General features: G+C 51.7%; 1 protein-coding gene across 2 annotated transcripts in view; it reads left to right on the top strand.

Moving 5' to 3' along the window:
* Positions 1 to 16,658, top strand: part of BATF (basic leucine zipper ATF-like transcription factor) — a 31,812-nt gene that overhangs the window by 8,285 nt on the left and 6,869 nt on the right. The window contains exons 1-4 of one of the 2 annotated variants that reach the window (XM_019283957.3): positions 968 to 7,965; positions 8,140 to 8,314; positions 13,045 to 13,397; positions 15,205 to 15,309. In XM_019283957.3, coding sequence (XP_019139502.1) covers positions 13,332 to 13,397; positions 15,205 to 15,309 — 171 coding nt within the window. In that variant the 5' untranslated portion in view covers positions 968 to 7,965; positions 8,140 to 8,314; positions 13,045 to 13,331. Of the gene's footprint in view, positions 1 to 967; positions 7,966 to 8,139; positions 8,315 to 13,044; positions 13,398 to 15,204; positions 15,310 to 16,658 lie in introns of those variants that run through there. The other variant, XM_010393052.4, reaches the window with a different exon arrangement.

The raw sequence follows: 16,658 nt of genomic DNA, 5'->3' as shown, positions 1-16,658 counted from the left end.
CGGAGCCGATAGCCTAGCAGTTGTGGGGCAGCTGCCAGCCCCATGTCTCCAGTCCAGCCAGATGTTGGGCTGCATCCCTCATCCTGGTGGGCGCACACAGATGCACACATGGATCCCTCCCGTGGATGGCTGTAGCTGGTTGTAGAGCCGCGTTTGCAGGCCCTGGGCGCAGGAGCCCTGAGGACGGCAGTCGCTGCTGGCACACAGCTCTAGTCCGGCTCACTGGCTGCTCCAGCCTGAGGTTCTCCCGTGCTCACCCAAACCCGCACACGAGGTGTCTGGAGCCGGGCGCAGGAGCCCGTCGGCGGGCGGGATGCGGCAGTGCGCGGGCACCGGGCTGCGGAGGCCGGTTCCTCTCGCTCTGCCCCCCGTGCCGGCCGCTCTCGCGGCCTCGCTCCTCACACCGCCCGCAGCCGCCGCCGCCCCGGCCCCGCCGCTCCCCGGGCGCGGGCAGGGCCGCCGTGCGCTCGGCGGGGCGGGAGGCGGCGGCGGGGCCGGGGCCGCCGGCAGGAGGCGCCGCGGGAGCGGCGGGGCCGGGCCGGGCTGTGCGGCCGGACGGGGCCGGCACCGCTCCCGCTCGGTCACGGCCCGGAGCGCCGGCTTGGGAGCACTGACCGAGCACTGACCGCCCCCGGCCCGGCGGGCAGCTCTCGGAGCGGGTCCGAGCGGGGAGGGGTGTGGAGCACCTCTCCTATGAGGAAAGGCAGGGAGAGCTGGGGCTGTTCAGTCGGGAGAAGAGGAGGCTCTGGGGGCACCTCAGAGCACCTTTCCAGTACCTAAAGGTCTATGAGTAAGCTGGAGAGGGACATTTTACCAGGGATTGTGGTGATAGGACAAGGAGCAAGAGTTTTAAACTGAAAGAGGATTTGGATTGTATATAAGAACTTTTTAAAATGAGGAGGGTGAGGCACTAGAACAGGTTGTCCAGGGAAGTGATGAATGCCCCATCCCTGGAAGTCTTCATGGCCGGGTTGGACAGGGCTCTGAGCAACCTGGTCTAGTGGAAGGAGTCCCAGGTGCTTGAAACTAGATGACCTTTAACGAGCTCATTCAATTCAAACCTTTCTGTCATTCTATGGTTCATGGTGCCATCCTATGGTGTCAGATAGTTCTTGTTAAACATGTGAGCCCACTTGGCAACACTGGTGCTTCCCAGCCATTTCACCTGCAGGCCTCTCTGCTTCTGAGATACCTGAGGTGGCTCAACAACCAGGACCACCAGCAGGAATTTCCAGGGTGCCAGCAACCTCCTCCAGGACATGCCCATCTTCTGTTTTGTGAGATCCACATTCAGGTCATAACTCTCGTGCTCCTTCTCACACTCACTAGGTGAGGCCAGAGCTCTCTCCAGAGTAATGTGATCCCATATTTTTCCTGAATGCCAGGCAGGTGAGCCGTGTTACTTTTCCATTGTTCTGATGCTTGCAACAGCTCTCTGGTGTCCTTCACAGACTACCCCAGTTCCCTCTGCAAAGCCACCCTTTCGTCTTCACTCCTGAAGTGTCTCAAATCACCAGGCACTGAGGCAGTGCGGGGGTAGTGGGTTGGGAGTCCAGCTACAGTAGTTTGGTGTGAGTGCTCCACACTGCATTCCTGACCCTCTTCTTCTTGCTGGACCCCTGAAAAGTATCAGGGCCCATGGACAGCAAGAACTTGGTTTCTCCAGAAGCGTTTTGCCAGCTCCTCACCCCTCTCTCCTGCAATCAGCTCATCCTGAAGAGGTTGAGCAGGCCATCATTCTCCCAAAGCTTCATTGTGGCCCTCTTCCTTTCCTCCTCATCCTCTCCCGACCCACTGCCCCCATCCCCTTGTGAGCAAGGTATGTGTGCAGTCCTTGGGATGGGGGCATCCAGCCCCTCCCTCCCCTGGCTTGCAGCTGGTCATGGGCAGAGGATGCTTGGAGGTCATTATTTTGCAGCTTTCACAATATTGTTCTCACTTTGTCTATGGAAAATTGCCTCCTCTGCCCTTCTTGTCAGGGGCTGAGGGCGACTCCATAACTCTGCGGTAAGTGGTATTAACTAACCTTTGCTAGTGACCTGTCTCTCTTGTTTCATTTTGAGCCAAGGGCAACAGGTTCATTTGTCTTTGTCCTTATTGGTTCTTCTACTCAACTTGCTGGAAAACAAGCCCCAAAAATCCCCAGCCTTGATATTTACCAAGAGTCACGGAAACTGCTTTGATTACCATGGGTGCCAGACTCTGCTGAGCAGTACTGGCACCATCATGGCCCATGGCTGGGCACAGGACTGGAGCCAGGGAAAACTATGCTGCCAGGATGCTCACAGAGAAATGAGAAAAACCAGCTGCTGCTTCTCTGAGCCTGGAAGCATCACCTGGCTCCCAGTGGCTTTGCACACTTTTTGCTTATTTGTGATCACTGGTTGCTGGCAAGTGAAGCATGGGGGCAGGAGGGTGGGAGGTGGGCACAAGCCGAGGGAATGGATCCATGTGCATCCCATGCTCGCATGGAGGCATCCTGCTCCTGCTGGGCTTGGGAAACTGCTCTGTGGGCAGAGCAGGGTAGGTCACTTGTCCCTGGTTAGGGGCATGAGTCTCCCCATACCATGTGGCTGGTGGGGTGACCAGGATAATTTCCCAGGGGGGGTGATGGAGGCAGGCAGGACAGCTGCTGTCAGAGGTGTAGTCAGCCCCATGGGCAGGGAGCTTGCTGTCAGCACCTCTGCCACCAACACTTTCCATATGAGGAAAAGATCCTTCCCTACAGCTAGGAGGTCTTGCTGGTCAGGGCCACCAGGAAGGGCTGGCACCCATGACATCATATCTGGAGTTTGCCTTTTCTCTGCATCTGAATCCCCAGGAGCAGAAGCCTGGGAGCACCTGTCAGCTTGGGCAGACTCCTCCACTGCAACTGAGCTGTAATTCCAGGCACAGCCAGTGCCTGTGATGCTTCCCCAAGCCTCAGTGCCTGTGACAGCCTCAGTGGCTCTGCCCGCACAGGGCTGGGTCTCCTGCCCAGCACAGGCACATTTCAGCTCCTCACCACACACGTGGGGAGAAGGTGGTGAAGGAGATGGAGCTGAGGCTGGCAGGGAGACACCAAGCAGCTCACAAAGGCCAGAACCAGGCTTTGCAGCCCATGCATCACCTGGGGCTGAGTTTGGGCTGAAGATGCAGTGTGTGATTGTGGGGTGAGAGAGCTTAACGACCCTGAGCCTTTATCTGTCAGGGTGAGCAAGAAGTTATTCCCAATTAGCTAAAGTGATGGGCTAATTTGGTGGTGAAGGCAGGAGGTGGATCACTGTGGGTAAGACTGACAGCTCTGCATCGCTGTCTAGTTCAAGGGACTCTGCTAGACAAAAAGGCCCTGTGTTAGCAAGGTGATGCACTTTTCCAGCCCTGGCTCCTAGGAGATACCATCATGAAGCTACTTCCAGAAGCCCACATGGGTTTCAGCAAAAGCAGAGTTTGGGTCTGTTTGACAATGAGGTTTCACTGCAGCCTGTCACGTCTCAGATGAGGCTTCAGGAACAGGATCGTTTGCCAGTAACCACCACCTTGTGCTGATGTTATCTAGTTTCTGCAGAATGAACTTGCTGAGTTGTCATCTGTGACACCGTCAGGGGAAGTCCTGACTCCTGACACTGCAGTTCCTGCCTCTGCTTTGCCATGGCCCCAATTCCAGCAGCATCATCTGGGCTGGTTGGATTTGCTGGACACCTGCTTGTGCTGAAATGTCATGAGGTTGTCAGAAAGACCTGGGCAGCAAGGCTGTGCTGTAGGTCTGCAGGCTCCCAAATCCAGTGGAGCCACTAGCAGGCTAACATGTAGTTTCTGGTTGAGGATAAAATGGCTACTGACAGCTCATCTCAGGGTGATGCTGAACACTTGGTGACTAGACAAGCAGCAAGAGGGGGTTTGCACTAGAGCTAACATGTGGGTATCGGCAGGTGCCTCTCAGTACGTGGGCTACTGACTTCTGTGACAGAGGCAAACTCTGTGGGTGCCAGGCAGAGGCACTGCTTCATTATGCAGGTGTTTGCCAAGTGAGGCATCCCTTTTCTTCTGTGCAGACTTTCCCTGGAGGCAGTGACCTGATTCACTCTCTAGCTCCAGCCAGCAGATAATGGATGAGTGGCTAAGGTAGTCATGTGCTGGTGCATGCTGGCACTGCTCTATGGCTGGGCAGCATGATGGCACCCCATGCAGCCAGTGTAACAGGCTGGCAAAGCTAAACTCACTGGTCCAAACTAACTACCTCAGCTGCAGGTGCAAGGCGTTCTCTATGTCTGTAAAGTGGATGCAGGCACTGTTCCGCTGTCTGTTAAATACCTGCAGGTCGCTGGATTACGTGCACAAGTTTAGGAGCAAAGCAAGCTGCCAGTGCACCCTGTGTGACATGGAGCCTCATTCAGGCAGGGCTTTGGAGCAGCACATCTCCTCACCTGATAGCAACCGTCTGCTGTGGCTGCAGGGTCCTGCGCTGCTCGGCAGCTGAGTTCGCATGCTGGGGTAGCAGCACCTCAGCATTTCTCCCAGCCATGCTCTGGAGTGTCCCTAAGTGCCAGCTGGCACCTGGGAAGTTTAGATGAGAGTGCCAAAGGGTTCAAGGCTGTGCTCCAAATTCAAGATAGAGCTAGTTGGTGGGTCCCTCTCACTGTGCAGCAGTGGGGAAAGGCTACATGAGGAATGGGATGAAGAAGAGCACATCTATACTTTTTAACTGTAATGCCATAGTAGATGGGAGGAAGCTTCCCTGGGCTGCTGTGTTTGCTTCTGTCTTCCCTGCTGTGAAATCAGGAGACATCCAAAGATGGGTGCTGACCTAAATTAGGACTGCAGGAAAATTTCCCTATGTAGGGACTAAAAGTCCCACCAGTTTAGAGTGGAAACCAGTGAAATGCCACATGATAGAGATGTGCAGAGCAATCCCTGGCTTAGAGATAAGTCTGTTCCTCTGCTCACCCCCTCACAAGATGTTCAAAGAAATGGAAAGACAACTCATTTCACACTGGTAAACTGACACACTTCTCACAGAGCCAGAAAACTGGTTTGTGCAGGTGGACAAGATGCCCTGCTGGCCAACAGCTTCAGAGGGCTCACAAAGAATCAGATATTGATATGAAAAACAGGGATACCCAAAACTGAAGTTAAAAAGTTTGGCTTAAATAAGATGAAAGATGGGATGATTCTTGGACATCTACTTTGGGGTTTGGGTAAAGAATGGTGGCAAGGAGTTTCTTTTTTACCGTCCCTTCTTTGAAACCAATTTTGGCACTATTAGTGACACCAGGAGGACCAAGTCTTCAAGTCAGGGCCTTGCACCATCACTACTGGCATGTCTTAGGGTGTAGCACTTCTCCCTCATCCCACCTCCAAAGCACCATCAGGGATGAGGTGCCATGGGAGGCTGCAGGTCACCTGTGTCCGGGCACTGGTGTTGGCAGCCATGGACAAAGCTGTAGGAAAAGCAGCCATGTCCCAGGAGGCTGATTACAGATCGCCTCTCTCTTGCCAGGGTACCAAAATGCAAGGGTGGAAAGTACAGGATTGATGATCATCTGAAACTGCTCCCTTTCCCTCCCTCCATCTGCTGCTCCCAGCCCCTGGGGAAACCTGTGGGACTTCACAAGCCCTCTGAAATAGCCAGCACTAAGCAAGGCCTCCCTTGGTGTTTGGACGTTGGACCATGGGCCTCCTTCCTTGTGTTTTTCTCAAAAAGGCATTGAAGAGCCCTGGCTGGGGGATGGACCAGGTGTGGGTCACGGGCTCAGCCCTGCTGCTGCCTCCCCCAGCAGCCTGCTCTGGGACTCTGCGTTGTCTCCCAGAGAGCTGGCAGCAGGCGAGAGCTGTGTGTGCCAGGGTGCACTGTCCAGGCTGATGGGGCTTATACCCATTTGTGTGCTTTGATAACTCTGCCAGTATGGCTCTGCCATTCAGTGCTACTTGCACAGGCACTGCGTGTACCTTCTGCACAGCTCCCCAGTCCTCTCCTTCACAGCCACTCTGCCCCATGCTGCCCGTCCTCCCCCACGCTGCCTCCGACGTGCTGGGCTCTGGCACTGCTTATACAAGCACCACACACACCTGGGCACAAGCTCACTGCATGTGAGCCTGTCAGCGCAGCTGCTTGTGCTGAACACCTCCTCCAACCATGCTGCACGAGCTGAAGGTTTGGGAAGCTCTTGTTCCCACGAAGTTGGGTGGAGAGAAGGGAAAACCAGTGCACACAGCCCCGTAATCCAAAAGTGAAGCAGATCCCATTGGGGTGGAAGTACAGTACTAGCATGAGTGTTGTTCACAGCCATCTCCTGCTGAGGTGGGTGTCTCAGAGTCTATCTGCAAGAACATGCCCTAAATAAGCTGTACTCAATCCTTGGGAGTCTTGAACGTGTTTTGTGGTGATGGGTGGTATTGAAGAACATTTTCCTCAGAATGGAGTCATGAAGCAGCAACGTAATACACTCAAGAGTCATGTATTAATTTAAGAGACAAGTGATGCATTCACCATCCACCCCCATGCCATGGATCATGGTTTCAACCAATGCCCAGTGAACATCAGATCCTCCATCAGGCATTGTTCATCCCCTGGGAGCACAACTTTTGCTGCTTGGTCGTTGCAGTTGGATTCACTGCAGCAGTAGCAGAGGCCCAAGGCTGAGTCCTGCTGCCACCATGGTCAGGCTGAACAGGCACATGTGCCTCTCCTGCTCTTGTGTGGCCTGGAAATGCACACACTGGAAAGCACGAAGGAAGCTGGGGCCATGGCCCCTTGCCATCACCAGTAAGTCTACCCCGGGTGGATCAGCCCTTCTGGTTAAACGGGTCACTGCCCTTCCTCTTTGGGCCTTCCCCGTCATCACCGAACGAGACTACCTCCGAGATGAGTCAAACCGTCAGACAACATCTGCACCCTCCGCACACCCTGTCCATGCGCTTGGATAGTTCAACTGGTGGGCTCAGCCCAGGCAGCGGAAGCAAAGACACCCTGCTTGACTGGGGGGCGTCTGATAGCTGAACCTTTTCAGTGTCCCAAGCGTGGCTGGGTGATCTGGTCCATTTTTGACCGATCCCAGGAGGTAGACAAAGCCTGTGAAGATAGCAGTGAGAGAAAGTTTGGCCTTGAATGGATGTACTCTACCAGGGTTTGGGATCTGCTGACCTGGAGACTCTTGTGAGTGTACATCTGAGTACTTGCTCATGAGGTGCTAAGTCCTTGCCAGGAACAGATTAGAGGTTGATCAACTAAAGACACAACCAGTTCATCTGTACAGGACAGGGGAAGGAGAATGTGGTTAATCCCTTCAAAATACTCTCATAATCTGTGAACTCTCATAATCCGTGTCTTGAGACTGAAACTCCTGTATGTGCAGGACATCTGACCCTGCCAACCTGCTGTCAACCCTTCAGCTGGGAGCTCTAGCCAGGCTTGCTCTTCTTCTCCAGTGGAGTCAGATGGACCCCATCTACCTGGAGCTCGGTGTCCGTATCTGGAAAGCTAGCACAAGTGGCGTTTTCTTTCTACAGTTTTCTTCTTTTAAAATATGGACACAAAAAATGCATTACTAATGACATTCAAAAAAAACCCACAGGAAAGTGGCAAAGCCAAGTACCAAAGACCTAGAAATTGCCAGAAATGGGTTTGCCTGGGCAGCCTAGCTTAGCTGTCTTGTGCATATGATAATTTCCTGCAGTTTGCCCTGGATTGCCACCTCTTCAGCACCCAGGCTGGACCTTGGCTGGAGGGAGCAATAAGTTGGACAGCTAGGCTGTCTCCTTTCTTAGCAGGGCTGGGAAGCTCCTATCAAGTTGGTGAAGCAAGAGACTGCAGAAAGAAAGGACGTTCTCCTGGGTAGACCGCTGATGCCTCCCTGGAGAGCTGGGTCTGTGTCTACCCCTGCCTCGAAGTTACTCTGTGAGTCGGTGAGCCACATAAGCAAGAGCTTTCAAAGGAGCAGCTGCATCTTCCTCATTTCCCAGAGCTGCTTTACAGAAGTGCTAAAGGTTTGCAGATGCAGTCACAGACATCAGGATCTGGGGTTTGGCTAAATTAAGTGCTATATAGTGCCAAAATCACTGAAAAATTTAGATTCTAGTTGGTTCAAAATGTGTATCCAAATGAATGAGTACTTATGACCTAAATTTCTTTTTGTCTCTTATTTTGCCCCTGTTAAATAGGTATAACTCCATCCCCTCATCCCCCACTTCGGACCTGAAAAGGTGGCTGAGAAAACAGCTTCATAAATAACCCTGAAACACTCATTCAGTGCTGAAGTGATGAACATTAGAAAGAGTCTGTGAAGAAATGGAAAAGCAGGATGTTGGAGCAGGCTGGCTGCAGGACAAGATGAAGGTAACACAGCCATCCCAGGGAATAAACCCTAGTGGACCACGCAGCTACAGAGCACAGCATGTTACACAGCATGAGGGTGTAAATGCAGTGTGCTGTAGGGATTCAATTACGGGATTTCCATAGTTTTGAGTGCTTGACTACAGCCCTTGTCATTTATCAGACATTTGGGGTGTAACATACCTGTTTCCTGGACATTGGCTGGTTGCACCGAGTAAGGACTGAAAGCATTGGTGTTTGTTCTGCACCAAGTGGGATGAATTTGGTGGGACTATGCTTCAGCTCTCCTGGCACAACCTCACTCTCACACTGAGCTCAGTCAAGATGAAATAGCCCTGGTGACAGAGACTGGGGAAGCTGCACACCTCACAGACAGGACAACATGTGCTGGCAGAGCGGGACATGGCAAAAGTGTCTGGTAGAGAGCAGGGACTTCGTTCAACACAGCCATTTGCTTAACATCTCAACTCAGCACTGATTTCTATGCAAAAGTCTTCAAACTTATGTGGGGAATTATAAGCACGTTGTTGCAATTGTCCGAATATTGTAAGAAATTATTTGCATAAAATGCTACATGTGAAGCAGAAACAACCTCGGTGGTTTACAGGAGGCTGAATCTGGTAACTGGTCTAGGCTGGATTTTTAAATAGCACTATGCACTGAATGGCTGTGCAAACAAGATGAGTGGGATGAATGGGGTGAGATGCAGTTTTGAATGTTGCTGGCATAAGCCTGCTGCAGGAAAGAGCTCTGGAGCAGCAGGTTTACAAGGAAACTCCAGGACCCACCTGTGCTGAGGAAGATGGTTGCACAGGTGGGACATGGGGAAAGAGGTTTTGAAGCAAAGGTCCTGGCTGAAAAATACCCTATGTGCTCTCTTGGTTCTGAGGAACCCATCCCAGTAGGTTTTTTTTTTTTAATTTATTTTTCCTTATTGAAACCCTGGAAACATAACTCATAACATAATCCATCCCACAGAGGCAGGATTCAACCTGGACTTTTTTCGAGAGAGGTTTCTCCCCAGTCACTTCATATAAAGGGGCTTGAATAACTTTCCTGAATTGCCCATCCCAAGGTCTTCTAACTTCATCTTGCTTCGAACATCAGACCTCCACCTTTCCTGCCACAGTTGGAGCCTGTTGCTTCTTACCCTGCTTTGGCTGCACAGACAGCAGCTGACCACCCTTTCCATTACAACATATGAAAGACTGTTCCTTGCTCACCACCCACTTCCCACCCCCAAAACTTCTCTTTTCTAGGCTAAATGGGCCAAATTTCTTCACTCCTTTCTCTTAGTACAATATTTCTGTGTGTTTATCCTTTGTATTGTTTTTCTTCCAGACTACTTCACTTCTTGGCCTGGGACTCTGAACAGGTCCTGACCCTGCACAGGCAGCACAAGGCAGTCGCCTCCTCTGCCTTGCCCCAGAACCCCAGGTCAATACTTGACCCCTTTGCTGCTGGCAAAGCTTCAGTTTTTGATGCTCTGCAACCCCCGGATTTTTCCCCGCTATTCTGCTGCCCCATTGGTTACTCCCCAGATCTTCTACCTACATCTCGCTTTGCTTTACATTTGCATTTGTTCTTGCTGAACTGCATCTTGCTGCTTTCAAACCATTTCTCCACGGCTGAGATCACACTAAGCCCAGGCTCCAGAGTCCCTGCAGCCACTGTGTCCTGGGAGAACCGGATTCCCTTCAGCATTGCCTGCTGTAATTCACAAGGGACAAATACAGGACTGGTTGGCCCTGTTCTTCCCCTAAAAACCTCTGGAAATATCCTTTCTCCATCAAGCTGCTGGTATGGCAGTAGCCTAGCACTGGTGAGTTTTTCCAGTGCCACTGACGATGATATCACAGCTCCTGTGATTAAGATCAAAGAAAATGAAATGATCCCAGAGAGGAAGTCAGGGGATGTTATTCACAGTATAAATTTAGTCACCTAAGTCAAGCACAGAGATTAGGAGACTGGCTCCTGAAGCTCCCCCTCATAGTGGTGGGGAGCCTGGGCAGGGGCAGCAGGAAATCAGCTCCCCATGTTGTGCCTGCAGCAGGTGCCCAGGGCAGTTCCCACAGAGCTGTAAGCAGATGCTGGTGGAGCCATACTGGTGGTTTCTGCTGCTCTGGGTTGGGGGGTCATGTCTCTGACCAGAGAAATGGCAGGGGGATCTCACTGCCTGTGAGGAGACAACATGGGTCCAGCCCAGCCCAGAGAAGCATTGTGAAAGCTCTGCCCATCTTCCCACCAAGAGACACTTGTCTCACTTACAGACACTTATTTGCTCATAAGTGGCAGGAATTCATTAACAGCATGGCCAGTTCAAGGGCAAAGAGAGTGTTTGGACAAGGCAGGAAAAAGGATGCTCTCTTAGCCCTGCTCAGAAAGGCCAGTTGTCCAAACCCTCTCCTGTGCTGTTGCTCTCTCCTGAGGTGTGTTCATCAGCTGTTAAGAAAAGCCCAGCTCTGGGCAAACCAAGGTGCGCTCAAAACCTCCCTCCTGTGGATCTAAGAACAGCCTTTGCCACAGCCACATTCTGGACAGTTTTGCACTAACTGTCCAGCTCCTGCCAGGACATTCAGCTTCCCTCACCACCTTCTGCCAACAGCCCCACCACCTTCCCAACTGTCTCCAAGACGCTGGCCTTGCTAGATACAAAAGGAAGGAATTCACCTAATTTGCCCAATAATGGAATAAGGATATTTTTCTCTGAGGAAGGAGCTCCCTCCATCCAGCAGCCTGCAGAGCAGGACAGGCCAGGCAGTCTCTGAGACCTGCTCACCAGCAGAGGAGTGTGGTTTCCTTGGGAGAGTGGGAATCCTGCAGTGTGCTTCCTGGAAAGGAAGTGCTGCACAGGGTTGCAGAATTCAGAGGAAGTGTAGTGATGCAGTGAGCTAATGGGTCCTTCAAGGGTTGTGCTGCTGGCCGGTGCCTTGGGAGACCTGAACTCAACATCTCTCACCTCACCAATGCCTTCGGCTACTCCATTTCCAGAGCCAGCTGCACCAGAAGAGCCCTGCGTGCTACAGGGGGGCTGCATTCCAGGAAATTGGGTCCCTCAGGGTGGATCATGCCGAGCAAACCCTTGCAGACATGTTAAAATGTGTGGTGGACCCTAGCATTTCCATATAGCCACCAGGAGGAAAAATACACTCAGTGCTGTGAAATGTTCAGATAAAAGGGCTTAAGGGTAGAACACCAGTGCCACAGGATGTTTCTAAAGGGGCAAACAGGCCAAAATGGAGTAGTTTTGCTACTGGAGCTAAGCCAAGAGATGTCCCTGAACCACCCAGCCTGCAGCCAGCCCTATGCAGTTCTTGGTTTTGGCCATGTTTGTTCCTGTGTTGGCTCCATGAGTGGCAAGGATGGGAAGAAATGCCAGCAGTGCCCATGCAAGTCTGCACATACTTCTCTGCAAGTGTGCTTTCTGTGCTGCAATACAGCTGCAACCCCAAATCTGCCAATACTCTTGCCCTAATGACCACTGCATCTCAAGTGCCCTGGCCTATGCCCTGCTGCTGAGACTTGCTAGCTGTTCCTGCTTGAGGCAGGAGAAACGCAAACAAAACACCCACAGGCAACAAAACTCAGTAAGTTGGGAACTGGGAATTGCTGTTTTCCACAGGAGTGTGTTACTGTGAGTGGGTTCATGCCTGTTTCTAGATCTGCTCCTTATTGCACATGCAAGAACTTAGCAGCTCCAAAGTCGTGTGGTCCTGTCTGTGGATGGAGAGCCTGTTGGCACGTGACCGTGGCTCATCCTGCTGGATCTGGTGACATGAGCAGATCAGAAAGCAAATGGTCCCTGCTTTGGCACCTCCTACTCCTGCATTGTCACCTCCAGAGCCACTAGCATGGGGTACTCCGAGGGTACCCCTGAGGTATTGCTGTCCTAGGGGCTGATTGCACATCTTTAGTCTTCTGAGGCTTGTACTAAGGATAGAAGTAGTCCCAGAGAGCACAGACCGGGAACAAAGAAGGGGATCCAAAGCAGCTCCTCCTTGCTGCTGTCTGCATGGTCTGATCCATAGATTCTTATGTTTACAGCACTTTGTCTGCCAGGGCTGATATTCCTTTATGGGTCAGTGGTGACATACTAATGAATGTTTTAGAGTGCTAAATAGCTTTGCTTTATAGAAAATACTAGTCCCACCCAACCCAGTCCAAACATCCTATGACCCTGAGCCTTTCTTCTTAAATGGCACTGGTGCTTCGTCATGCCCATGTGAACCACCTGCACTAACAGTGTTTATGTGGCACCTGCTGAGGGTACCCGTCCCCTCCCCGGGGACCCACGTCAATGGTGTGGGGGCGGCAGGAGGGGGTGGGAGGGTTGTGGGGAGATGTGTGTCTGCCTGGGAATTTCCTCAGCTGTGTTGGGGTGACTGAGGTTGCCTGGGGCTGGACTGACCTCCTGCCTGCACAGGGCTGGCATGGGACACAGTGTCCCTGGAATTTCTGGGGCTCCCAGTGGCACCTCCTCTGCACTGCCCTCCTTTGAAGGTCCAAGTTTCACAGCCAGAGCTGGGGCTTTTCTTCCTTTCCATCTCTGCTGTTTGTCTCAGAGAAAACCCATCGCGTTGTTTTTCAACTGCCTGAAGGTGTTTTTCGGGGGTTTTTCAGGCTATTTTGAAGCTCATTTTTCCCAGATGTGCTTTTCTTCTTCTTCTTTTTTTTTAAAATTGGTTTTTAAAAACTTTTTTCTTCTTCTGTAACTTTTCTTCTTTGCCTTAAAGTTTCCGGCCACGTGACTTTCAGCTTACATCCCCAAGGTTCTGAGAAACCACAAGGAGGCTGAGACCTAAAGGGAAGGTGCAGAGGCTCTGAGAGGAGAGGCAGCGAAAGTGTCGGAGTGCTGCGCAGAAGGACAGAGTGCTTCCGAGACGAGTGAGAGCAGGGAACCAAGGGCCATATCAGAGGTGACAGAGGAGGACAGAGGAGAGGCAGAGAAGCAAGACAGAAGGCAGGCACACCAAGAGCACAACGTAAGCCGAAGAGACCCTGGGAGCCAGAAACAGCAGCCATGCCCCACAGCTCTGACAGCAGTGATTCCAGCAGCTTCAGCCAGTCTCCCCCTCCCAGCAAGCAGGTAAAGCAGGGGTTGTTCCCCAGCTCTCCCCAGCTGGAGAGTATTTCAGGGGGCCACGAGTGGGCAGGAAGTAGGATGGCACCCACTGTCGGTGTTTTCACAGGGCAATATGGCAGAGCTTTCTAAGAATGGCTGTGGGGAGAGAGATGCAGGGCTCAGCCAAGGGCCCTGGCAGAAGCTCCAGCCACAGAGCTGGGTATGGGCAGAGAGAGATGACCTGGTTACCTGGGGCTATGCCAGGGGCAGCTGGGGGCCCAGGACCCCCAGGCATGGTGGGTCCTGTGATACATGCCAGGCAGGCAGGAAGCTTCGGCGTGAGTCGGTGCTCTAGTGAGGAGCCTGAGCAGGCACCTCCTGGCCATGGACCAGGGTGTCTCAGGGGCAGCCTGCCTGCTTCCTGCTTCTGTGGACAGCACTCGGGACCCAGAAAAGCCCTGCTGCTTTGGATCTGCTTTCTTTACTGTTCAGCCTCAGAGGTTTTTCGTGTTAGCAATGCTTCACAGAGGGATTTTGCATGGCATACCTTAATGGTAGGATTTTTGCTGGCAGATACAGACACAAGTCTGAGGTATTCTCACTGCCTTTTCTGGCTAAACTTTATGTTATCTGTCATTTGCCATTTGTCTAGGGCTGGCAACAAGAGCAAGCGCCTGAGACTTTGCTCAGAAATCTTGGGGATCATCAGGGCAGATGATTTTTGGCTTCCAAACAAGGATGGGAATGCATCCTGGTAAAGACAGGGATAAAGCACAAGGTTTTCCAAAGGATAGGGACCGGACTAGATGCAGGATGTGGGAGCTGCTATATCTGAGACATTTTCAGGGTATTGAAGGCAAGGATAAAACGGTTAAGTTCAAAGAAGAAAAATATCTTGGGTTGGGGGGAGGGGGGGGGAGGATGTGGACAGATAGATGGGCTGGGAAGATAACTTTTGTGGCTGAGTTTTGTAGTCTTGTGGAGAAGTGGTGGTGTGAATTCTAAAGAGTCCACAAGAGGGGCAGTGCAATATGAAAATAGAAGATGAAAGTCTGTGTGACAGTTTCAACTGTCAGAAGGCAGCAGCAGGACCAGATCTCAGCAGAGAATGACTGGTGCATGAAGCTCATGACCTGAAGCCTGGAGACCTCTGTTCTCCCCTGCTTAAGGGGCTTGGGAGTGTTGCAGTCAGCACTGCAGGCATTGCTACCAAGGGACTCCAGAAAAGAGCAAGGACAGAGATCAGAGAGGTGGAGCAAATAAGATCTGTGTTAAAAACAAAAGCTCTGAGTCTGTCTAGTTAAGAAAGCAGGGGCCATATTGTGTTGTGAGGGTCCGCAACAAATAAAGCCTGAGGCAGGAGAGTGATGGAGAAGGGAGGGGCCTTCAGGGGTGAAAAGAGGAAAACACAGGCTGAATATCTGGAAAAACGGTATAGCCAAGGAGCTGGAATGTCTGCAGAGCCATTACCCTGCAGAGAGACAGGAAAGGAAAATGTTTTCTGTACAAGAAATCAAATTGTCTTTCTTCCAGAGGGAGGTCCTTACTCTGGTCCATCAAAATGTATCCCAGGCTCTGTGTTGGTGAAGGGAGAGTGGTCATTTCCCAGCTGTTCTGGGATCCCCAAGGATGTCAGATGTGCCCCTCCTGGCAACAGGGGTACTAAAAGTATCACACGTCCCCTGGACTATGGCTTTATACTGGTGTGGAGGGTGTGTAGCCCATGTCCTGTGCTTCAGTGATGTTATCTGCTGTGTCCCTTTCACAGCAAATAACAGAAGAAGGGTGAGGGAGAGAATTACCCAGTCATTTCCATGCCTTGTTTCCCTAGGACTCTTCTGATGACATGAGGAAAGTCCAAAGGAGGGAGAAGAATCGAATTGCTGCCCAGAAGAGCCGCCTGAGGCAGACCCAGAAAGCAGACACACTGCACTTGGTGAGCACTCCCACCCTTTCTCATCCCTGGTGCTGAGGACTCAGAGGAGACAATGTGCTTTTCCCCTGGGACTTGGAGCAGAGATGCTCAGTGGAGGCAGGACAGGAGAAGTGAGGCCAGGGCAGGATGAAGGAGTCAGCGCCTGCAGCGAGAGCACACAGCCCAGGACAACGGCCACGGAAGCGTTTAGTTTTGCAGCTAGTTTTGAATCCATCTTTATCTCTCAGTCTTTCATCACCGATTTCCTTTCCCAACCTCTTCTGACTGAGCTCTTTGAAAGCACAGTCTCACCTGGGCTGGCTCTCCCCAGGTTTGGGATTCATGCCACCACTTATGCAGAGGTGCAACAGCATACAAGGGTACTTTTCTGTGGCACTGTGGGCACCCCCACAGCTCTTCCCAGTGTGAACAATTAGATGTCTTGCCTTTCGGGAGGAATGGTCACTTCTGGCTGTGTGTGTTTGGGCAGGAGTATGTAGTCAGTGTCAGAGCATAAGGTCTGGGATACTTTGCATTTTGCACATTGATAAGTGCAGTCTAATGTATTTTGGGCCACTGGTGGGAAAGATGAAGAACACGCAGCCTGCAGTGGCCAGAAACCATCTTTATCCCTGTGCTGGGCTTGGCTATCCTTTGAAAAGTGCTAGTTGAGCTCATGTTCAAAAAAAGTCCTTTGATTTAGCAGTCTTCATATTCCCCCATATTCCCATTACTGGAAACAATTCCTGAGAATCCAGTTCTGAACCTTCCTCCTTACATAGTGCCCTTAGCCCATAGTTGGAGCTGGGTTCAAGACAGATTTCACTCTTTTCTCAGTAGCTGATGAGCCTTTTAGAGCTGACATGGCTCTAGGCTGATTGCATTACATCTGCCAGCAGCAAAGGCTCTGGGCAACTATGTCTGAGAGAGGTGAAAAACCACCATTTCCTTGGGGTCACTGCTCTCTCCACAGTAATCCTAGGGGTAGGAATGGGCTCTGAGCTTCCGCCTGGAAAATCCTGCCTAGCTGTGCACCAACCAGAATTGGGCTGCTTTTCTTAGAGCAGATAACAAACCACTTGCTTATGAGATTACTACTGCTCAAGCTAGCATTGATAACACACAGTCCTTGCCTTCCCATTGGGATGGGGCAGTGGGCTAAGCCCATTTTGGATCCTGACAGGTAGATGAAAAAATGCAGGGAGGCAAGTAGAAGATGGATGGTAAATCTCTGCGAATTTTTTTCATTTCCAGTGGACAGTGACCCCGTGCTGCTCCTAGGTTCATTCCCTGAGTGCTCTTTGTCTTTGGTGGATTCTGCATCAGGGACTTTGTTTCTCCGATGTGGTTCTTCCCAGAAAAGCATGGCT

This window comes from Corvus cornix, chromosome 5, assembly GCF_000738735.6.
Source record: "Corvus cornix cornix isolate S_Up_H32 chromosome 5, ASM73873v5, whole genome shotgun sequence".
NCBI classification, from domain to species: domain Eukaryota; kingdom Metazoa; phylum Chordata; class Aves; order Passeriformes; family Corvidae; genus Corvus; species Corvus cornix.
This window is presented reverse-complemented; position numbering and strand designations above follow the sequence as displayed.